The following is a 24,169-nucleotide window of genomic DNA, read 5'->3' as shown; positions in this document are numbered from 1 at the left end:
AATAAATTGCTCTGAATTTAAGGGGAATTGTCCCCTTGTCCCTCCTAGTCCAGTACGCATGTATTGCATGGATCTGTGAGCCCAACTTTCCTTTTGAAAAAAGGCAGATATCTAACCTAGTTTTAGGAGTGTTGTTAGTGGGTTTTTTATGAGGTTTTAGACTGTTGTTTCTCTGTGTCTTATATGTGGGCATATGCATAATTTTGTATTTATTTTATTTATTTATTTTGTCAATCTCTTACAAGATAATAGGTGTAAGTATAAACATAGTTATGAATACATGAAATGGATACATATAAGAAAAATAAAAGAAACGATAGGACAGGGACGGTAGGCATATTGGTGCGCTTATGCACGCCCCCTACAGACCTCTTAGGAAAAGGGTGAGGTCAATAGTAGACAGTCTAAGGTTAAAGTTTTTGGGGTTTGGGGAAGAAACCAGAGTCAGGTAGAGTATTGCAGACACTGACCACTCTGTTTTATTTATTTATTTATTATATTTATTTATTTAGTCATGTTTATGTAGTGTATATTGGAGATATGTATATCTGTATGTATGTATATGTATATGTATGTGTATATACATATGTTTATGTTTATGTAGTGTATATTGGAGATACTGCAGGAAATACGACTTCAGCAACAGAGTGGTCAATGTCTGGAATACTCTACCTGACTCTGTGGTTTTTTCCCCAAACCCCAAAAACTTTAACCTTAGACTGTCTACTATTGACCTCACCCCCTTCCTAAGAGGTCTGTAGGGGGCGTGCATAAGTGCACCAACATGCCTACTGTCCCTGTCCTATTGTTTCATATACATATACATATACATATACACATACACATACACACGCACACACACACACAATTTTCTTATATGTAACCATAACTATATTTTATATGTATTCATAACTATATTTTTACTTATACCTATTATCTTGTTAATAAAATAAAATAAATAGATGGAGATCCTTTTGAGAGCTGTATGCAACAAAATTTCATTTTAATATATGCCTATTAGTGTACATTCAAAGTGACAATAAAGTCATTCTAAGACTAAGGAGGAAGGGGGGTGTGTGTATGTGAAACCCTGAATCTCCGGGCAGATTTTCAACCGACAAACAGGTAACTCGGCTACTCCTCACCTTACAACGATTTGATTACACACACACACACACACACACACACACAGAAAAACAAAAAATCAAAGCCAACCAACCAGGTAGAAATGTCTGGGGGGAGGGTCTGGGGGCGAAATTCCGGGACGACCTGTGAAAGCCAGAGGGAGGTCAAGCAGGAATGCAGAAGCGAGGACGGGTCACGTTCGCTCGCGTCTCCTGAGGGGCTCGGAGGCACGCCCCCGGCGAGCTCTACGCCGATTGGCACGTAAGTGGGCCGAGGGCCAAGGGGAGGGGCCAAAGGTGCAGAGGCTCGACAAAGCCTCTGCTGGTTATAAAGCTGCGGTCTTCCAGGCTGGCGCCGGCGCGGTTACGGAGCGGGTGGGTTGCGCGTGGCTCTCCTTCCCGAGGTCTCTCTATTCGCCGCCATGGCTGTTCGTGGCAGTTTCGCTCGGCTCCTCCATCAAGCGGGCTCCCCTCTGCTGGTCCCTCGGAAGCTCTCCCATTCGGTGGCCATCATTGGGGCTCCCTTCTCCCGGGGCCAGGTAGGTGGGCGTCGCGGGCAAGGGAGAAGCCCGGAGCAGCGATGGGGGGAGTACTGCAGTACTGGTCGAGAGAGAGAGAGAGGTGGGGGGCGTCCTTTGGGCCTTCCTTCCCCTCCCCCGTGGGAGGGGGGAGTTGCGGACCTCCGCCTTGCCCAGCCAGCCTAAGGAACTTGATGCCCCGTGCTGGGCTGGGGAAAGAGATGCTCCGAAGAGGATCGGTCGATTTATCGTTCGTGCCCGATCCAGTCGATCCGCGACGATTGCCCCACCCAACCCCCAAAAACAGGAACAAGACTGCAGCGCGCGGTCGTGATGAGGGGGAGAAAACGGTGAGGCGGGTCGTGGGGGCGGGGGAGGGAGGGTGTCGGAAACCAGGAAGGAAAGGTTGGGATGGACCCCTCTAGAGCAGGGGTCTCCAACCTTGGCAGCTTTAAGACTTGTGGACTTCAACTCCCAGAATTCCTCAGCCAGCTTTGCTTTGAAGTCCACAAGTCTTAAAGCTGCCAAGGTTGGAGACCCCTGCTCTAGAGAATTTGGCTGGCCGGCGGGGAAGGGGGCGGTGGCAGAGGGATGCTCCTGGGAAGTGGAAATTTCCAAGTGGCAGTGGGCTCATTGGTGCCACTTCCCACGGGTGCAACTTGGAATCACAGCGCAGATCCTGCTTTGGTCTTGCAGAAAAAAAGAGGAGTGGATCACGGTCCTGAAGTGATCCGGAATGCGGGACTGGTCGGAAAGCTCTCCAGCATGGGTAAGTGGGAAGGGCGGGATTGGAGGAGTCCAAAGAGAGGACTCGGATCCCTTCCCGAAGATCTGAGTCCTCTCTTTGTGTTCCTGCCTAACTTCCCCCACCCAGTCGTTCCTCCCCTATGATTCACCATGAGTCTTCCCTCTGAAACATTATAACGTTATTGTTCTGGTGCCTTCCAGATAGCTGTTTGCCCATTGTTCTAAAGTTGCCCAGCCATTATCCAGTTGAAGGAAAGGAGAAACGTGTTTGAATGATTATAGTATATTACACTCAGTCTGTAGCCCACTCTTATGAATTCTCTGGCTCATTGAGGTGGAGGTAGGGAATCATGGAAAGGTGTAGTCCCAACACATTGAAAGGCATTGTGGAGATGGACTTATGAGATCCTAATCGCTTTCAACACCTAGACAAGAAGATCATCAAGCAAAAGTGAATAGTTTGAAACCGACTTCAATAATGATTGAATAATTTAAAATAGACTTAAATAATTCTAAAACATACTGTGTTATTCAGTCTTCTTAAAACCTCATCAAACTAAATTTTCCTAATCTCCGAGTTAAATATAAACTCAGCACTTGCCTTGTTTTGAAACCATCAGATTATCACAAAGATAACAAACTTAACTAACACAGTAAAAGGTTTTTTTAATCCAAGTTATCTTGAATTAAAGCACAAGTCACACATTTACACTATCTGATATGTACTCAAATCATCCAGAGCTTAGTTTTGTGGCAGTCAGTAAAAATGATTAGCAGTTATAACATTCCATAGATTCCTGAAGGAAAACTGATCAGTTTAATAATACTTCAGTGTAAAAAGTGAATTTCATTTTGTGAACATGAGTGCAATACATTAAGAAGTTTCATCACACATTTCAACTCCTAATTTCTTTTTTAGAGGCTGTTAAGTGCCAAAGGATAAAAAATTGTTTATTCAAAAGTAGTGAAATAGGAAATCCTTCAAAAGGAAGAAAGATGAGTAAACTTTATCTGATGTTAAAATTGTAAAATGACTAACTGTAAAGTTTGACGAAACCTTGACGTTGATAACTGAGTCATAACTATTGAGTAAAAAAAAAAAAGAAAATAATCTAAGAAGTATCTATAGGAAAAACATATAAGGTATATGGAAGGAAGAAATACATAATTAGTTGGAAAATGAAACAAAACTTTAGTAAGCTAAATTAAGGACTACATTATCAGTCTTAATGCCACTCACTGTATGCAGCATTCCCTGCTTAGTGTCCTGATAATTTTGGACACATTTTGACTACATGTTCATATACAAATTTTCATGTCCAAGGAAAACTGATGAAAAGGAATTTAGTGCTCTAAAAATCTTGAAAAGTAGTTGAAATAACTGAGAAAATTTAAAGATGTGGCTTGCTTGTGGAGGTGATGTGTGATTTATCTATGTGAGAAAGCTACTGCTATGACTGATAGTTGAAATAATGCTGTTATTGTTCCTTTATATAAAGGAAAAGTTACCAAGAGTGAATGCAAAAACTGCATAATTTCTTTGTAGTTAGAGAGTAATTAGAGAGTCCTTGGGAAGGTGTTTGAACCTTGAAAGTCTCTAAAACAGGGGTCTTCAAACTTGACAGCTTTAAGACTTGTGGACTTCAATTCTCAGAATTCTTCCTCCAGTCATATTAACTCAGGAATTCTGGGAGTTGAAGTCCACAAGTCTTAAATTTGCCAAGTTTGAAGACTCTTGCTCTAAGAGATGACAATCTGAGAAATGCAATCTAACCCCAGCCTTTGCTTTATAGCAAACCATTAAGAAATGAATGGATGTGAAAAATAAAATGTATTGTGCTTTGTAGAGTTAAGGAAAACATAATAAAGCAAACTAATATAAAATATACAATATAGAGTTGAAACTGGCTGTGGAATGCAGTATGTACATGTACATCTACTCATAGAAGTAAAATGCATGAAGATGAAAGAAATGCTTTGTGAGTTGGCATTGGACAAGGAAAAAGGGTTTGTAATGATGTGGATAGAAGTGTTTATGGATAAACAGAATGCTTCTAATGATTGTATAGGTGTGTTACTTGGGAATTTGAATGTAGAGTATGTGCAAATTATTTTGGTTGAGATATCAAAATGATTTGCAGCAAATGTTAAAGATTCTATATGATGCAACAAGGGAAGGGAAAACTGCAGTGTGGAAGAGTGTACTTCTACCCACTTCAGAGAATTAGTATGCCAGAAGAAACATTACTTTAGAAATAGGATAGTTCAGATGCATTTGTGGAACAAGAAAAAATAGCTTTGAGAAGCAATGGATGTTGAATAAATGTGGAGCAAATACAATAAGTGACTAGTATGAAAGATACGGTGGTTTATTGATGGTTTATTAATATGGAAGGAAGAAATGGGATTGACTTGCTCTTGAACTATGTAAAAGAATAGTAGTTGAGAGGAAGAGAAGGCTAAAGAAAACATGGTTGGATGGAACAGATAAGATCACAAAGAGAGAGCTAACAAACCTAAAGAAGAGGCAACACATGCAATGGAAGCGAAGATGGTAGGCAAGTGAATATAAAGATATGCAGAGATTTAGACTATGCATATTTCATACTGGATCATTAAATTGCCCCTATATATGTAAAACTACTATAGCAATCTTCCCCAAGTGCATGTGTTGGACCAAGATTTCCTCAGCAGCTGGATCTTTGGGAAGTTTAGGAATTGGTTCAACACATCTGAAGGGCAGTGTTATGTTGAAGATTAACTTAAAATAAATAGCCTGAAATGATGCACACCTTGCCACAGTATTTGTGATGACAAAGCAGCCATCGATCTGATGTCTCCATGGAAACCATTTTTCTGTCCCAGCTGACTTCAATTCCTTAATAGTTCTTACTGTTTTTTTCAGTAGGTTAGAGCAGTGCAAAAACACCAATATCTCTGATATGTTTGTGTTAATGCCTCTGAACCAGTGGTGGTATTCAGCCGGTTCGCAACAGATCGGCCGAACTGGTAGCAAGAATTTGGCGTGGGTTGCCAAAGGGCTGGCCACACACCCCACCCCCCCACCCCCACCCAGTCGCCCTCCCGCCTGATGCTCGCTCACCCTGCCTGCCTGTCTGACATTTGCCTAAGGTATTTTTTTTTCCCTCCCGATAATCAGCTGTAGATAAGATCAGCTGTGCCGGGATTCCCCTTGCTGAGGCCCAGGAAGGCAAAAAAAGGAGGGAGGAGCTGAGCTCCCCCCACTCCATTTTTTGCCTTCCAGAGCCCCAGAGGAGCCTTGGGGGAGCAAAAACACCCCCCTAGAGGCTCCTCTGTGGCTACGAAGCTCCCAAAAATGGGTGTGGGCTGCAAAAAAAGCCATGCCCACCCAGTCACATGGCCATGCCCACCAAGCCACGCCCACAGAACTGGTAGTAAAAGTTTTTGAATACCACCACTGCTCTGAACTCCACATAAATGTTCTTAGAAAATAAAATAGTGTCTGCAGCTCAGTGCTTTAGGTGATTGTTGTGTCCACCTACCCATAAAAAGAGAAAAAGTAAGTTGAAGTTCGTGAAATTAAAAACTTTTGTATAGTCATCCCTCTTAAAACAACTTTGGGTAAACATATTCAGAGAAGTGGAAGGGTATAATGCACCTATATTCTGGCAAATAAAGTTCAATGATTGGCAATACCTATCACAGCAACCATTTTGTGAGAGTGCTCTTGTATTTTCATAATTTCAAGCACTTTCTTTGCCCCCCAAATTTTCTACTTTTGTTCCATAAGATTCACTTATCAGGACTCTCTAGGAATTATTCATAGGAAAACAGTAACATTTCTAAATTCCATCATATTCTGTCATCAAACAAAGCTAATCTATATCACTTTGCTTTCTTCTCCCATTCTGCTTGTTCCTAGGTTGTCAGGTATATGATTTTGGAGACTTAAGTTTCACCCCGGTGCCCAATGATGAACTGTACAACAACCTGGTCAAGTACCCACGCTCTGTAGGATTAGCTAGCCAACTTCTGGCTGACGCTGTGAATGGAGCTCTGGCAGCTGGACATAGCTGCATAACCATTGGAGGTGATCATAGGTGAGTTAGGAAAAGTGAAACTATCATATGACTTTTATATAAAGACCATCAAAACACAAGTTTTTTTGCTTGCTTGAAAGTAACCAACATGAACAGCATAAAAAGAGGTGTTGAGTTCTAAAAATATTTTGCTTATAGCACTTGATGAAATTCCACAAATGATGGGCCTGGCAACACTAAATCTGAGAATGATTTGGGGGGGGGGGGGCTAGATGATGTTGTATCCATTTAAAGTTATACTGTAGGACATACAGTAATGGTAGGTAGGTAATGGATGTACTACTATTGTACTAAACAAAAAGTAGTCCTGAATTTTAAAAAAACCTCTTTTGCAATTAGACAGGAACACACATCTGCTTCCATTACTATATTCTCAATGAGTCGAGAAAAAACCCAGCCTATTTCAATCTAATCCTGCATTATTTGAGGAAACCTATATCACCAGAATGCCTCTAAACTCCAGCTGCTGGAGAGCACTGGAAGATGGCTATGGTTGTCTATGGTTAGCATGAGGATCTGGTTGACCCTTAGAAAAAAACAGATTACTGATTTCAGTGCAGATTTTCCATTGGATACATATTGTGGACACTCTGGGCTATTGACTTTAAGGTATGTACATAGCATTTTACCATCAGTGAGGACCCAGATTGTTGGGGACAATGTGCTGACACTGTAAACAGATTAGAGAGGGCTGTAAAGCACTGTGAAATGTGAAGTGATATAAGTCTAAGTGCTGTTTTAGCTATCTAAATGGTGCTGATTAGATAATGTGAGAATGTAAAGTGATATATTGATTTCACATGTGTCCCTTTAATCCCTCACTGGCAAGGCATTGAGGGCAGGATCATATCCATGATATGCATTGATATGAATTTAAGTGCAGTTGTCCTATACCTTTGACTTCCAAAGTAATTCTCTAAGCTCACATTTATTAGATACCTTAATTCTACTTTCCCCAATTTAGACAAATCTGATATAAATTTGAACTGTTTTCCCCTTACAGTTTAGCACTTGGTTCCATCAGTGGACACGCAAGGCAGTACCCACATCTCTCTGTGATCTGGGTTGATGCCCATGCTGATATTAACACTCCACTCACAAGCCAATCAAGAAATCTCCATGGGCAGCCAGTTTCATTTCTTTTAAGAGAACTTCAGGATAAGGTGAGATTGCACGGTGATGTCAACAAGGAATAGCACTTATTGAGTTATCGGTATGTTTTTTTATTGGAAGTAAACTTTAGATATCAGAGATGGAATATTTCTCCTAGTTACTAAGTTTGTAGGGACATACATCCTGAACATCCAAGAATGGTGTTCTTTGGATGCATAATTCATAAAGATGCCAGCACTTCTATATTGAGTTAGTCAACATGATTTGAGATTGGGTGGCTATTGGTTCACTATTGGCAATTCTACCATACAATCCTTTCAGAAGATTAGCACACACGCACTTACATAGTCCTCATTTAGTAACTGCCTCATTTAGCAACTGTTTGCAGTTACAGTGATGATGGCAAAGCAATTTTGCAATCATTCCTCACATTTATGACCTTTGCAGGACTATACAAGTAAAGAAAGATAAACTGAAGTAAGAAAGATTATAAACACAGTCACATTTTTACTTAGTGACCACTTGGCTTAACAGATCCAATTGTAGTTGCTAAATAAGGATTACCCGTATTTTTTCCTTGTTAGGAATAATCTGTTATTTAATGAACTGTAGATGAAAGTGGATGGCTGTACTTGCTGGTATTCCTGCAGTTTTCCTTCCAAAACAATGATCATGCAGGGATTTGTTTTCTATACAATAGCCCTCCCCACCGCCCTGGTAATTTAAAAAGAACTTGTTTGATCATACCCACTTGAAAAGTACTATTGACACAAGATATGGGGAGACTTCGTTAGCTAGATTTACTTCCAGCTTTCAGCAGCTCAACATGGTTATCATTCTTACCCAAATTAAGCAAATTAAAATAAACACCGTAGCTAAATACTCTATTACATCTAACACTTGGAAAGTGTTACAATCAGCTAAATCTTAATTGCCCCTAGGACAGGGATAAAAGTAATTTGGGTTCATCTTTTTTAAAAATAAAAACAACTCTCATTAACCCTAGTCAGTTTGGCAATGGACTCTGATTCAAAAGAGATTTATCAAACAACACACACTCAGTAATGTGAATATGTAAAGGGCATAGCAGGATCTGATATTTTCATCAAGACAATAAAATTTATAATTGTTTTATAAGAGTGCAATGACAAGTGTAGAATAGAGGCATACTTTGCAGTGCAATATTGCTTTCCACATCCACATTCTTTTTTTCACCTCCCTGTGGAGTCCTCTGGCCATCAGTGCAGTTCATAATACAGGTAGTCCTCGACTTATAACACTTCATTTAGTTTGAAGTTATGATGACACTGAAAAAAAGGGACTTATGACCATTTTTCATGCAACCATTGCAGCACCTCTATAATCACATGATCCAAATTCAGGTGCTTGATAACTGACTCAGACGGTTGCAGTGACCACCTTTTGCACCCTTCTGACAAGCAAAGTCAATGAGGAAACCACCATGTTATTAACTTAACTGCAGTGATTCACTTAACTGTGTCAAGAAAGGTTGTAAAATGGGGCAAAATTCACTTGTCTCGCTGAGCAACAGAAATCTGGGGCCCAATTGTGGTCGTAAGTGGAGGACTACCTGTATGTAATTCAATATTAGAATGTTTTCAAAAGCTTGTGTTCTAGATTCCAGCAAATTTTATACAAGAAAGTGAATGAGACCTAATTACCTTCTCTGATCGGGAATGTTGATATCCATTTGGCCTAGGTGGGAGGAAAAAAGGAAAAAATATAGTATCTTTAATCTATTACAAGTTATTCTTGTGGGAGAATAACTGTTACATGATTGCAGCATTATTAACTAAAACAAGATTTTATAACAGGATATTGGGGGCGGGGAGTGAGTCTATACTAAAATCATGGCACTCAAATAATATTTCCTAGACTAGTCTTTTCAGGATCATGTTTTTTCTGTTATTTTGAAGGTGCCATTGCTTCCTGGATTTTCCTGGCTGAAGCCCTGTCTTTCATCATCAGATATTGTATATATTGGTCTGAGAGATGTTGATCCTGCTGAACAGTAAGTACACGATAGCTAGTTTAAATGAATGTTATTATTCCTTTCCTCCCAATTCACTAGAGTGAGTGTAAGAGTATTTAAATTTAACCTGTTTTCTCAAAACAGTTATATTCTGAAGAATTATGGAATTCAATACTTTTCAATGAGACATATTGATGATCTTGGAATCCAGAAAGTGATGGAAAAAACATTCGATCATCTTTTGGGAAGGTAACATGTTTTGAAGAATATTGTTAGGTAATTAAATAAGCCAGAAACCCGGTCACTAGCAACCATTAGCCATACCTACTGATGACAAGGATAAGTGACCTATTGCAGGTGAACTATATTTAGTAAACAAAAGCATTATCTTTTGTCAGAGGGCCAAGACCAATCCATCTGAGCTTCGACATTGATGCCTTTGATCCATCCCTGGCTCCAGCAACAGGGACACGTGTCTTAGGTGGATTAACGTATCGTGAAGGCATGTACATTTCTGAAGAAATACACAACACAGGTAAAAACCACTTAAACATCTTTTTAAAAAAATTGGGTTAAGGTAACAAGAATCACAAAAATTGTAATTATATGCTTGCAAGGATATCTGTACTACAAAAATATTCAGAAGTGTTTTAAATCAAAATGTTAACAAAATAAATCTTGGATTCTTTTATTCTCCCCCTCTTTCAACAATTCATGAGTCATCCTGGACTGAAGACAATAGCCATGTTTTTTGGCTCAGTGGGCACGTTATTTAGTTTTCCTAATTACAAGCTATGCTAACCAAATTTTAGCATAAGCTATATGGAAACATAACTTAAACTATATGGAAACCTAACTTAGAGAAGTCAATGTTCCCAGTTCATCCCCCAGTTATCATTACTCCCTTTTGTTATCTGTGTATTTATATTACACTTCTCCAACCTTCTTTTTGACTCAGTTTAGAATTGTCAGGGAGTTTTAAAGACATATACAGTATTTTAAAAAATTTAACCATTCACCTGCTCCTGGCAACATCAAAACATAGGGAAAGGAAATAAAACTAATGGAAAATATTGTTGCTTTGGGTAAAAGTAGGATTGAAGTATGATGCAACATGTAATGAGACAGATCTGTTATTTGGTTTAAGAGGTTTTTTTTTTTTTAATACTGCAAATTTCTGTCTTTTGCTACAAAATAACTCGCTGCCTTCACTTTCTCAGGTCTGCTTTCAGCCATGGACCTTGTAGAAGTAAATCCATTCCTTGGCGCTTCACAGGAAGAAGTGAACGCAACAGCTGGTTTGGCAGTAGATGTGATTGCTACAAGCTTTGGGCAGACGAGAGAAGGAGCACACATTGTTTTTGAGAATCTACCAACACCTAATTCGCCGGATGAATCGGAAAATGAAGAGCAAGTCCGGCTTTAGGGCCTCCCAAGTGGCATAGATGCCACATAAAGGGCATTATGTATAGTTCTGCTGATCAACTAAACAAGTGGACAAAACAAAAAAGTGTACTACATTCTGAATTCTTCACTCAGCTTGGGAGATCTTTTTTTTTTCCCAGTTGGGACAGTTCAAACTGTGCCACAAATTAATATCTTCAGTATAAATGACTGTCGTATTATATTGCAGATGTAGTTCACGGTCTGTCTTTTCTCCAGCCACATTTCCTCCCAGTAGCAACTGCACTTTTCTCAGAAGGACATGTCAAGACTGACAACAAGCCAGCACTATATTTTAAATGTAGTAAAATACGATCTATCTTTTCATATCTGTGTCAAACAGCTGTTGCCAAGGAATGTCCATATAGTGGATTGAAAACGGCAAAGGAGAAAAGCTGCATCTCTTCAAGGCTTAGGTGAAGAACTTGTAGTAGACAAGACCTCCCAGGATGATTACCTCCAGGATGATGATGACAGAGAGCAACAATTTATTTGTCATAAGCCTAGAAAGAAAGAGACACACACTTTGTTGGTTTTTTTTAAAAGAAACTGCAAGTCATTACCATTTATGGAGTTATGAACACCACAGAACCATCCAGTTTCATTTTAGGTGAAGCAAACCCTTTGCATGTTTACTCAAAAGTAGGTCCCTTTATGTACTGCGGATTTAAGGAAAATCCTAGGTAAATAGGCACAGAGCTACAGTCACTGGAGAAAATTAATGATGGAGAAGTAGAGTACTAACTAAAATAGTTCCCAAGATTCCTTATAAAACATCAAAATACTCTTGCTAGAAGTTATAGAGCCTCATTGTAGGGTATAAAAGAATAGAGGCAGAAATATACTTTATTCTTAACTGAAGAGATAAAGCTGTAATAATTCCAGTTTTTAGCAAGAGCTGAATGGGAAGAGCTGAAAACCTGATGATAATTAATGACTTGAATATTGTTTTTAGTAGCTCCCATTTGTTCTTTCAATAAATAATAAACCTTATTAAATGGAAGCCCCTGATTTTTTTATCCTCCTAGCATACTAAAAACTGTTGCTGTCGGTGTGCATGGGGACATGAGGGAACCACAGTAAGAGTCCTTTGCTCAGACATCTTTCTATGAGGCCTTAGTCTCAGAAATTGGCCAATATTTGTAACCATGCCTATTGGAGAGCTTTAAAGAACAATCCAGCCTTATGTGTCCAGTTAATCACGTGATGGTGTAGAAATTCAATATTACACACAGCATTTTATATAGTACAGGTAATCCTTGATTTAACGACTACAATTGAGCCCCAAATTTCTGCTGCTAAATGAGACACTTGTTAAGTGAATTTTGCCCATTTTATGACCTGTCCTGCCACAATTGTTAAGTGAATCACTCCAGTTATTAACACAGTTTTTAAGTGAATCTGATTTCCCCACTGACTTTGCTTGTCAGAAGGTTACAAAAGAACAATGCAACCTTCATAAATATGGTTTTAAGTATGAAAAATAGTCCTAAGTCACTTTTTTCAGTACTGTTATAACTTTGAATGGTCACTAAATGAAGGACTACCTGTATTTATATAGCTTATTTTCGGTTGATTCTCCCATTCTGAGGTGAGAGGAATCTTAAATTTAGGGCATATCCTATGTTCTTATTTTATTCTTGTTCCAAGGGGAGAGAGGGGGAGGGAAATCAACCTACAGTATCCACTTAAAGAATATTATAGCTAGAGAAATATTTGAGTTCATTGTAGGGTTTTTATTCCTTTAGCTGTCCTGTATAGCAGGGGTCACCAACCTTTTGGACCTCAGGAACCATCCAAACTCCTAATTTTTGATCCCAGGGACCACTAACCGGTTCTATGGGCGTGGCCTAATTTGTGGGTGTGGCTTGGTGGTCAGGTGACTGACTTGTATGTAAATATTATAAATATTTATATAAATATTGAATTTTTTATTAAAAAAGAGCAATTTTTACCCCAAACCAGGCAAAGCCGCCAGATTGAGTTGCTCACAGTGATCACATTCAGTGATCTATCTGCCATCAGCTAGCTCAGTCTCTCAAATTTGTTTGCTGTGAGTCCGCACTGAATTTGCTTGCAAGCAAACCTTCAGTCCTAAGGGAGGTTTTGCAGAGCCAAAGATCTAAACTTTCTAAAGACTAGCTAGAAAGCAAGAAATCCAACCATTTCCTGCTTCCTAGCTAATCTAAATCTCCTGGCACAGCAGAACAGATGATGGTTGGAAAAAGGAAAAATAGCAATTTTAGCAGGCAAGTTTGCCAGGTAAGGAGTGAGTGGGCGGGGAGTGTTCCTGCGGGCCATGTGGGCAGCACAGTCTTGTGTTTCTGCGCAGCCTGGATTAATTGCTTTGTGGGGGTGCTCTGGGGGTGAGATTTCTCTGCAGCCCACCAAAATTTTCTCAAGGCCCATCAGTGGGCCGCGGCCCACCAGTTGGTGACCACTGCTGCATAGCATGGGGCAAGTCACAGTGCTGCATACAAAAGGAGGAACTGGCAAAAAAGTTTTCCTTCTCACTCTTTAGCAAAAGCTAAATTACCAGATCTGGACTGCAAAAATCCAGGTGACCCCTAGATGGAAGCAAAGAGGTTTTGCTGCTTTCTACTCATTGTCCAGTGGTTTGCAGCCTAGATGTTGTAGCCCCAGCAAAGCTTGGTTTGGATTTATTCAGCATCTAACTCACTAATGCTCCCTCACTGTTGGACTTTGCATTTATGCACAAAATGCCTAAAGGTGCACTAGCCATACAAATTATATATGGGGCCCTAACTTACTTTCTAACTCCTAACTACAACTTGCTGAACTTGACCCCTGAATATTGCCATCTTTTCCACATCTGTATGAAAATGAAAGCCATTCTTTGATAGGGACATACACCAAAGCCTACACCAAAGGAATAAGCTTCACAAAATTCCCAAACATACAAAACATTCTGATCCAAGATTCAGAGCACATTTTAAAGCATCATTTCACCAACCTTCTTGACATGGAACGTAGGATCTTCCGACTTCTGCTTAAATTTTCATTCGTGTTTACTAACTGTCAAGAAAAAAACAACCATGAATTCCCATCTGCTTGGCAAGGGATTTAGGGTGCTACTTTTGACAGTTGGAAAGCGTTGTATGTGAAGCACAATGTTGAAATTAGGAGATCGAGCCAAATTTAGAGAAAGGTATTTAAATAAGATAACAATTGGAACACATTGTGTCAGCTCAACTCCTGACCATAACATTCTGCAATAATAATTAAAAGAAGTATGATGCACCCCAACTTATGTATTTCTGTATTTTTAGACTGAATTATGTTTCTGATAACAAGTCCAAATAACACACTATCCAAGGTTAAATCTTGGTCTTTTCCTGAGAGAGAAAAATACTGATAGTGAATCGCAAAGATATCAGATAAACAAGAAACAGCATTTGAGGGCTGGTTAAGATTCCATCTGTGTCAGAGCAGAGACCATGAGTAAATTTCATCACTGGACATTGACTATGTATTTATCTATCTAATTTCTGAGATTTCAGCAGTATATTAAAAGATAAGGGTTATTTTTAAAATAAATTAAAACACATATCCAAGGAAGATCAAATCCAGTCTCAAGAAAACAGTATTTGATTCCTGGAAGTTTAGAAAAAGTAGACCTGTTTTATTGCCAGAACCCAAAAAAAATGTAATTTGTTAACTATATTGTTACATTACATAGCTGTATAAGCTAAAGATTGCTATTTCATTATAGTTTCCTCTCAGCATTATCCCCATCATGAAAGAACAAAGCTTCATAGAAAAGTGATACGGGAAGAGAGAATTGCTGGGAGTGTGGAAATATTTATTTTTTCCATAGTCTCCTATTTGCTGATAGGAGAGAAAAAAAAAGACTGTACTATGCCAGTGGCATTTTGAAAACTTACTCTGCCTTTGGTCCGTTCCAGCTGCTCACGCTGCCCACCTAGTTCTTCAATGATATCACTACCAATTTGATCAGTTTCTGCAGCAATTTGGTGTGTCCGATCCAAGCTCTGAGTGGCTCGATTCAAGCTTTCTGTTCCCTGAAGCAGTAACACCCTCTGAGACTGCACCTGAGTCTAAGAGACAATAAAGACCTATTTTAAAAGGCAGAAGGGATATTTTACCTTTCAGTATGTTCTTCCCTGAGAGTGGAGATTTAAGTCATGCTAGCAATGTAATAGGAGAATAAGAGAAATTTCCTAATGATGAGAGAAACAGTCTATTCTTTTGAGAAAATGTTGGCAAAGACACCGAGATGATCCCATATCCCTGTCCTTATGACACCTAGGTTTTTAGTTTGAGTCTGCAATTAAAAAACGTCCCTTATAATACAGCAGAAACTATGCATACAGATTATTCCACCCCTTCCCCCCAACTGATTCAAGCAAATGCTATCAACATTTTGTTGGGAGTATTTACAATTAGTTTCACTCTCTTTCAATGTTCATTCAGCTATTTTCTGAGGCAATGGCCCCCAACCTTTGGGGCACCAGGAACTGATTCCGTGAAGTTTTTCCGCAGACCAGAGGGGGCATGGTTTCTTTCTTTCTCATGTTTTATTTATATAACATATAAAAACTCAATTTTAATCAAACAGTGTGCTGTCCAGGTGCAATTATTTTTAAACAATCATAATCAAGATGTTTACAATGGTATTCATCATCATCATCATAATACAATAACAATAATATTTAACTTATCTACTTTAACAAATCTCCTTTATAACACTTTTGTCCTTTTTAAATCCCCATATTTCTAACTTCTGTTTTTATTATTTAACCATTGATAAAATCAGTCCCCTATCAATAAATATTCAGTTTCTTTTTCCTTAATTGTAAGCATTAATCTATCCATTTCTTTACATTCTAATATTTTTTGATTACATTCTTATGTCGGGATCTTATCCCTTTCTCATTGTTGTGCAAATACAATCCTAGTGGCAGTTAATGCATGTAAAATCAAATATACATTTCTTTTATCATCCTTTTCCGGCAGGATGCCCAATAAGAATATTTCTGGTTTCAAATCTATATGCTGCTTTATTATTTTTTCCAACCATGTATGTATTTTCATCCAGTATTTTTTAGCTTTTGGGCATGTCTACTACATATGGTAATATGAACCAAGTATCTGGTTGCACTTCCAACATTTAGCGGATCTATCTTTAAACATTTTTGCCAATCCTGTTGGTAAAAAATGCCATCTGTAAAACATTTTATATACATTTTCTTTATATGCAGTTGACATAGTTAATTTAACATTTCTATCCCACAATTTCTGCCATTTATCCAGTTCTATTGCATATCCAAAATTTTTAGCTCAAACTATCATTGTCTCCTTTACTATTCATACTGTTTTGCATTTCTCTTATGGATTGCACCAGTAGATGCTAAACCAATTTCATTGTATACATGATGTACAATGACAATAAAAGCTATTATTATTGTTGTTCACTTTCCAATTTGATACATAATAAATAGCTGTATATTTTCTTTATTAATATATTTTCATCCATTCCAGTTAATATCTGGCCCAATTCTGTTAATTCTTTATTAAAACCATACATTTTAGCATATTTCTTATATCAAGATTGTATCTGCATTTGTGCCCACCATGCTATATCCATCCCTTGACTACTGAGTTCTTGCTTAGTTTTTAATTCCCCCTTTTCATTCAAAATATCTTTATATCTTACATTTTTTTCCATATTAATAACATTAGGATGTATCAATGCTTCCATTGTGGAAAGCCCGACTGGTATTTTCAGATAATGTTGTTCTTTAGTTTTTACCCATACTGATAACAGTGCATTTCTAATATAATGTCTTTGAAAATAGCTATGTATCTTATTCTTCTCATACCATAAGAAAGCATGCCAACCTAATTGAAGATTGTGTCCCTCTGAGGTTAATTGTCTTTTATGCCTCAAAGGGGGGGGGTTGGTTTCATGTGCTGCCTACACCCCATGGATGGGGCTTCCCTTGTTTGTATGGCCCAGTTTCTGGCATGCCGCAGACTGGTGCCTGTCCAAGGACTGGGGTCGGGGACCCCTGTCTTAGAGGACAAAGAACTAAACGGATTCAGACAAACAGTGTGGTGGACCTAGACACTATACAGTTTAATTGACATAAAACCTAAAAATTTGAATAGTGAAGAATTATATAAATTGCTTGCAGTAAAAGTCAAATGACACAGAGCATATTAAAAATGAAAATTTTGTCAGTATACTACATATTTGACTTAGTAATCTTCAAGATGTGTGGCTAGTTCATTAGACATGACAAAAGCTACTGTGCTGTGCTTACTACTCACTTCCCTTGAAAGGGGAAAAGATAATGTTTACGTAATCATTTCAGTGGATGCTGTAATTTTTGAAAAATACCTAAATTAAAGTTTTTTTTAAAAAAAAACCAAGACTGTTTGGTGTAATAATTAAGGTACTGGATCAGAAACAGGGAAAATGCTGGTCCTCCTTTAGGCAAAGAATCTAGCTTGTGGCCTTGGGTCAGCCATTTTCTCTCCACTCAGTGCACCTTACAGGTTTGTTATTATGGGGAAAATAAGAGGAAGGATTATAAGACATCTTGAGTTGTAAAAAATAAAAGCAGGACACAAATCAAATTAATCAATCAGAAATTAAAATACATTCAGTTATCTTAGGTATAATCAGCATATGAAAGATGCATCTAGATCAGAGGTGTCAAATCTGATCGCATCGCAGGCCGTATTGTGATGTACTGGGATGTTTTTTTGCCTTTGTGGAGCTGGAGTGGGTGTGGCCTGTGCATCCTGCCAATTTGACAAGCCTAATCTAGATGATCGCTAGCAGCACTGAACAGAGAAATAGCAATAATAAGAAATAATAGCAATATTATTAATATTAACAATAATAAAAAGCAATAAGCATTGCAATGTTTATCTTATTTATATTCTGGTGCCTTTTATGTGTTACAAGACTAAAGCAGCTGTCAAGAGTCTGAATTTTGATCATGTAACCATAAGGATGCTGCTACGGTCCTAATTACAAAAAATGAATGTGAGCCACTTTTTCAGTGCCATTGTAACTTCAAACAGTCACTAAAAATGGTTGTAAGTTAAGGACTACCTATATTATCAATGATGTCTCAAATTTGGAAATAAGAACTTGGTTCTGTTTACTCTTAATTTGCTAAATTCTTTGATGAATGCTTAAAAAGACCTTTACTATTTGCAGAATTTAGAGTGCAGCAAAAATCCCTGAAATCCAGGAATAGCAATATAGCATTTAGATTTCTATACCACTTCACAGTGCTTTACAGCCCCCTCTGAGTGGTTTACAGAGTCAGCCTATTGCCCCCAACAATCTGGGTCCTCATTTTACCAACCTCAGAAGGATGGATTTTTACTATGTATTTACTATTCAACTAAGCCCTCATCTCTCCATTCGTCTTTCTTTTCTTTTTATCCCATTTTTTTCAAGAATAATCTAAATTTGCTTTCAATCCACCAAGCCATTAAGGGCAGATAAACTTCTGTATTAACTGTTTTAATACTTTTGTATTTTCTAATTGTTCCATAAGTCAATTTGTCTCTTTTCTACAAATTTTAAGTCTTCATTTTAGCTCAGACACAGGTATAAAAACTGCAGTGCTAGACTCTGGTGCTGCTAATGATTATCTAGAATGCATCTTTCATTTGCTCCCCTTCCTGAACAAGAACCCGAAGGATGGTGACATTGGAACAACCTTTAAAATAATTGTATACTTCGTACTTACTCGCTGCTCATTTTCCGTAGAAAAGATACCAAACTTTGAATTCCCACGTGCACTTGGAGCTACTCCCAAATCTGTACTTTTCATTTTCCTATGAAATGTGCTAAGGTCTCCTTTGTAAGTTCTAATTTTAATCATCATTTGATTGCGGAAGGACACTGGGGCATATTTCAGTTCTTCTTCCATTTCCCTTAACTAGAATAAGTTTCAAAAGTAAACATGTATCAAAATCCTTGTTACATTTGTATTTGAAACATGAAAATCAAGACTGAAAATGTTAAATTTACCAGAAACATCATATCAGAGACCTAAATAAAAAACCTGCTCAAATTTCTTATGAATCATACTTCACTAAAATATAAAATGCAAACTATATTCTATATATATGCAATCTATAATTCACTTCTTTATTTCAAAAATATGTATCTCATGTTTTTATTTTAGGAAAGTTATTCTTTGGCTGACTAAAACTGAGCTTATTTAGAAAAAGCATTCTGCCAATTTAAATACACTTCATGCAATGACAATAAAAGCCAAAAATGGAGAAAACTTTTAAGTATTTCCTTATACAAAGCAGTGAAGAAAATATGCTTCAGAAAAGGTTATAAAAATATAGTTGTTTACTAAACATATGGAACTAAACCACCAAATAGGCAAAAGGCCAGATTTCAAACATTTTCCTATCCTCTTTTTGCTATGTGAAAGCAATATTATTTTTTGAAAAAAATTAACTTCTTTGAAGTGTGCATAGCTGAATATAGTTTTGTTATCACTCTGATAACAAAAACAAAGACCAGACTCAAAAGAATATTTCACCTTGCTCCATAGCAATCTTCATTGTAAACAAATACAATATAATACTATCGTCTGTAATCTTTATAGTGTTTTAAAGATAAAATTATCTTTAAGCCTAATTCAGAAAAAATATGTAGTATGCGTTTAAAACATTTTTTTAACAGAAAGCAGATTAATTTGTTGAAATTGGTACTGCAAATACTGGCTTTGGCTTGTCTGGACAAATCATTAAATGGGAAAAAGAAAAAAGAAAAGGAAATGTTTTAAAAATGAATTATTTCAATCAAGTGTTTCTCAGTCTTGGAAACACAAATTGAAGTCCCCATGCTAGTTGGGGAATTTTGGGAGTTGGAAGTTCATACACCTTAAAATTGCAAAGGTCGAGAAAAAATGATTTCAATCAATATTAAGCACTTTATTAAGGTCCACCATGTTTAAATCACTGTGGATTAGTCTCATATACACTAGGGTTCTAAAGCTTCTTAAAGAATAGTTCACATTCTTACCGTTTCATTTGCCTCTTTTAGTTTCTCATCAAACTCTCGCATTAACTTTTTTTTCTCCTCTACAAGATAAAATTTTAAAAATATAAATTTCCACTAAAGGACAAAATATTAGCAGTACAAAAATAATCCATACACTGTGTATTATGTATAATTTTGTTGTGCTTGGCTGAGGTTTTATATTAATATTTGAAGAGTTTTGCATCTCAAAAAGATGGCAACTGTGCTGCCACTTTCAATAATTAGAGATAGATGGTCATATGTACATCTGGAGTTGCTCACTTTTTACTGGATCCGACTAAATGCCTTTATGAACTTATATGTGTGTGTGTGTGTGTGTGTGTGTGTGTGTGTTGATCCCTAGGCCAATGTCTCTGGATATAAGCTCTCAAGCAGGCACAACAAAATTATAAAGAACAATCTTCTACCAATCATGCATACATACTGGTATGTACATACACATATATGTATATGTAGCAATAGCAATAGCACTTAGACTTTACAGCCCTGTCTAAGCAGCTTAGAGTCAGCATATTGCCCCCAACAATCTGGGTCCTCATTTTACCGACCACAGAAGGATGGAAGGCTGAGTTAACCTTGAGCCTGGTGAGATTTGAACTGCGTCAGCAGAAGTAGCCTGTAATACTGCACTCTAACCGCTGCACCATCGTGACTCATTTCTGTGTCAAGGCTCTGACTAATGTACCCAAGAAGTTGACATTGTGAGTATAACAATAAATAAAAAAAACCACGGGCCATTCATTTTAAATAATTGACTTATTTTTCCTGTCATTTTTATTCAAATACATTCAGGTGTCTTCAGAATTGTCATCTCTAGTTCTATGGATAAGCGGATCCCATGCAAAATGGCTGTTTTTGTACCGTTATTATATAATGGACTACATTCAAAGATATTGGTCTGCTGAGGGAACAATATAGGCCCCAAAGCAATGATTTTTTTTTCTTCACACATATCCTGAATCTGTTCTGGAGGGTACATGCAAAGTAATACCTGTTATATTAACCTAATTGGTTCATGTAACTTTGTAAGTAATCCACATATTTAGTTCATTCACACCATTTATGTCCTTTTATTATCAGCTTTACTTTAAATAGTTTACATAGCACTCTTCCTGCCCAACAAAATTGCCTGCTAAACAAAGGGTCCTAAAAGAATTGACCATATATCACTTAATCCCACCCTTATCACATACTCCAATCAGGATTGAATAAACCATTTTTAAAATGTTGTTTTGAATTATTTTCAGAACACATAAGTTTGGCAATACCTCCCCTGCCCCCCAGGAGATTCATGCAGCTTTTATCCTTATGACATTTAGGTTATTGATTTTCCTTTTTATATGTAAACTGGCCAGAGACATTAAGTCAAAATTGGACAACTGAGCACAATAATATGATAGTATGTTGCAGCTGCCAAAAAATAAAAGCAAAAGTCATCCTAGGCTGCATTAATCAAAGTATTGGGAAAGGTCAAGAGAGGTTAGGATTTCTCTCTGCTTTGTGCTCCATTTTGGAAAGCACACTGATAAATTTGAAATTATCCAAAGGACAGAGACTAAGGTGATAAGTAATCCGAAAGGAAAAATAGCTGGAGGCGTTGGCCTGGAAAAGACTCTGGGATGATGTGCTAGCTGTTTTCAAGAATCTGCAGGGCTACTGTGTAAAAGTCAGGGCAGACTTGGTAAATACCACTTCAGCTTGTAGATTTATGAATTGTGCAAGGATGAATTTCAAGTCTTACACTGCGTGAATTTAACAAGAGTACAGGTAGTCCTTGACTTACGACCACAATTGAGCTCAGTATTTATGTTGCTCAGTGAGAAATTTAAATGAGTTTTGCCCCAGTTTATGACTTTTCTTGCCACATTTGCTAAGTCATTGCAGTTGTTAAATTAATAACAGAGTTGTTAAGTGAATCTGGCTTCCCCATTGACTTTGCTTGTCAGAAAGTTGCAAAAGGTGATCACGTAACCCCGGGACACTGCAACCGGTATAAATAATAGGAGCCGGTGGTCAAGATATTCAAATTTTGATCACATAACCATGGGGATGCTGTAAACAGTCATCAGTGTGACAATCAGCTGTAAGTCACTTTTTTCAGTCCTGTTGTAACTTCAAATAGTCATAAATGAACTGCTGTGAGTTGAGAGCTACCTGTACCTCTTGTATAATTCTACATTGTCCATTTGTCTTTATTACAGCATCGACAACCAGGTTTCCCTGCCAACTCCTCTCTCTCACACACAGAATTTCGAGAGACGAGAAGACTGTAATCCAACACTGCACAATGCAATTTGTTCCAGGTAAATCAGCCAGCAAGTAAGTAAGTCAGGAAAGCAGCTGCCCGGGATCGAAGGAGAGGAAAGAAGTCTAAACCTGAATATGAGCATTTTTCTTTTAAGTGGAATAAACTATATAGTGAAAATGCAAATCTTCCCTGAGAAAATCCTCTCTGAGCGAATGGGACAACTTGCTACAGCCAACTCACCGCCGCCAACTCGCCATGGGCACCTTGGCGCAGGACAAGTCACTACAGCCAACTCATCGCGAGACAACTCAATTTATCAATTCTATTTAATTATTATTTAAAATAAATAAAAATTATTTTAATTTTCGCCATTCCCATTTCATTCCGTCCCTGCTTTTGCGTGCTTTCTTTAATGATTGTGTTCCACCACCTCTTTGGTATTAAGAGTAACTCTTGTCCTGCCGAGAGTTGTCCCTCCCCGACTATTCAGCCTCCCGCTTTGGGATCTGGAGAGCGCCACCTATTTGTTTCGGTTTACCCGGGACCCGGTAACCCTGGACAAACGACCTCCTCGCTTGCAAGGGAACGTACGCGGCATCGCACGGAGAAGCCCTAAACCAAACCCTGGAAGAGACTCCGACACCCCCCGCCCCGCCCCGCCCCCCACCCCGCCGGACGGGAGCGCTGCTTTCTCACGTACCGACCGCCAGGCTCCCGCGCAGCCTCTCCGGGGCGCTTTGCAACTCCCCATGGAGGCTGCGAAAAATCTCGTGCAGCCGCTCCAGATGCTCCGAGGAGCCGACGCCGCGGTCCGCCATCCCGCGAAAGTCGGGAGCGAGCAGCTCTTTTTTCCCCCACCCCACCCACCCACGATCCGACGCCGCAGAGGGGTAACTACCGCCTGGAAACCATCCTCCACAGACACTTCCGGGATAAGGGGCGGAGCTTAGACCCCATCCTCGTCTTCTTTTTCTTACAGAGCGCCCCGCCAGGGTGACTAAAGCAGTGCAGTCAATCGCAACAGCGCCCCCCTCGTTGCGGAGGAGAAACGGTCACCTCTCTGAAACTGGGGGCGGGTGGAGGAGGCAATGTTTATATTTGTTATTCCCACGAGGGTAGCAGCTGAACAGGACAAGGGTCTTCAAACTTGACAAGTTTAAGACTTGCGAACTCCCAGAATTCCTGAGCTAACGTGACTGGAGGAGGAATTCTGGGAGTTGAAGTCCACAAGTCTTAAAGCTGTCCAGTTTGAAAACCCCTGGAATAGGGGAACAGATTCCATATTGATGTCAGAAGAAACCTATCAGTAAAGAGACAAAGTTAGGCTGCCACCAAGAAGTGGGGGTTGGGGGTGTCAATTTATTTTCCAAAACACCAGAGAGCAGGACAAGAAACAATGGATGGAAACTAATTAAGGAGAGAATTAGTGAGAAACTTCCTAACAGTGAGGACAATTAACCAATGGAGCAGCTTGCCTTCAGACGTTGTCGGTGCTTCATCACTGGAGGTTTTTAAAGAGATGGGACAATCACTTGTTTGAAATGGTATAAGGTCTGCTTGAGCAGGGGGTGGACTAGGAGATCTCCAAGGTCCCTTCAAGCCCTATTCTGATTCTGGTTTATTGTCCGAATCTCCTCTGATCAATAGGAGGCAAAATTCTACGAAGAATATGGAAGTGATTTGCATCTGTTCTCCTATTCAGCTGCTACCCTCATCCAACCTTTTCACGGTTACTCATGGGTCACAGAGGTCAGCTGGAATGACACAATAAATCTATGCTCATTTATCTATGCTCATCTATGCTATACAGGTAATCTTCTATTTATGA

The 24,169-nt window shown here is 38.6% G+C and overlaps 2 protein-coding genes across 2 annotated transcripts; one reads left to right on the top strand and one right to left on the bottom strand.

Moving 5' to 3' along the window:
• Positions 1-1,418: 1,418 nt before the first annotated feature.
• Positions 1,419-12,023, top strand: ARG2 (arginase 2). Its single transcript, XM_026708570.2, has 8 exons — positions 1,419-1,663; positions 2,339-2,411; positions 6,294-6,471; positions 7,475-7,634; positions 9,522-9,616; positions 9,722-9,826; positions 9,976-10,112; positions 10,798-12,023. Exons 1-8 carry the CDS (start codon positions 1,547-1,549, stop codon positions 11,001-11,003), a joined length of 1,071 nt encoding a protein of 356 aa, XP_026564355.1. The 5' UTR covers positions 1,419-1,546; the 3' UTR covers positions 11,004-12,023.
• On the bottom strand, positions 10,119-23,310 carry VTI1B (vesicle transport through interaction with t-SNAREs 1B). Its single transcript, XM_026708581.2, has 6 exons — positions 23,042-23,310; positions 20,076-20,134; positions 18,778-18,969; positions 14,926-15,099; positions 13,995-14,056; positions 10,119-11,523 (listed from the first exon to the last, which is right to left on the bottom strand). The coding sequence occupies exons 1-6, from the start codon at positions 23,157-23,159 to the stop codon at positions 11,433-11,435; spliced, it is 696 nt and encodes a 231-aa protein (XP_026564366.2). The 5' UTR covers positions 23,160-23,310; the 3' UTR covers positions 10,119-11,432.
• Between the last annotated feature and the right edge of the window lie 859 nt (positions 23,311-24,169).

This window comes from Pseudonaja textilis, chromosome 1 (genome assembly GCF_049901715.1).
Source record: "Pseudonaja textilis isolate UNSWEBS1 chromosome 1, rPseTex1.2, whole genome shotgun sequence".
Taxonomy (NCBI): domain Eukaryota; kingdom Metazoa; phylum Chordata; class Lepidosauria; order Squamata; family Elapidae; genus Pseudonaja; species Pseudonaja textilis.
This window is presented reverse-complemented; position numbering and strand designations above follow the sequence as displayed.

Coding starts and splice junctions, on each gene's coding strand:
- VTI1B (XM_026708581.2), bottom strand. CDS start 23,159: ATGGCGGACCGCGGCGTCGGCTCCTCGGAGCATCTGGAGCGGCTGCAC. Junction 20,135..23,041: donor GCGCGGGAGCCTGGCGGTCG/GTACGTGAGAAA, acceptor TTTATCTTGTAG/AGGAGAAAAAAAAGTTAATG. Junction 15,100..18,777: donor CTACGGAAAATGAGCAGCGA/GTAAGTACGAAG, acceptor ATTGTCTCTTAG/ACTCAGGTGCAGTCTCAGAG.
- ARG2 (XM_026708570.2), top strand. CDS start 1,547: ATGGCTGTTCGTGGCAGTTTCGCTCGGCTCCTCCATCAAGCGGGCTCC. Junction 1,664..2,338: donor CTCCCTTCTCCCGGGGCCAG/GTAGGTGGGCGT, acceptor TTGGTCTTGCAG/AAAAAAAGAGGAGTGGATCA. Junction 6,472..7,474: donor ACCATTGGAGGTGATCATAG/GTGAGTTAGGAA, acceptor TTCCCCTTACAG/TTTAGCACTTGGTTCCATCA.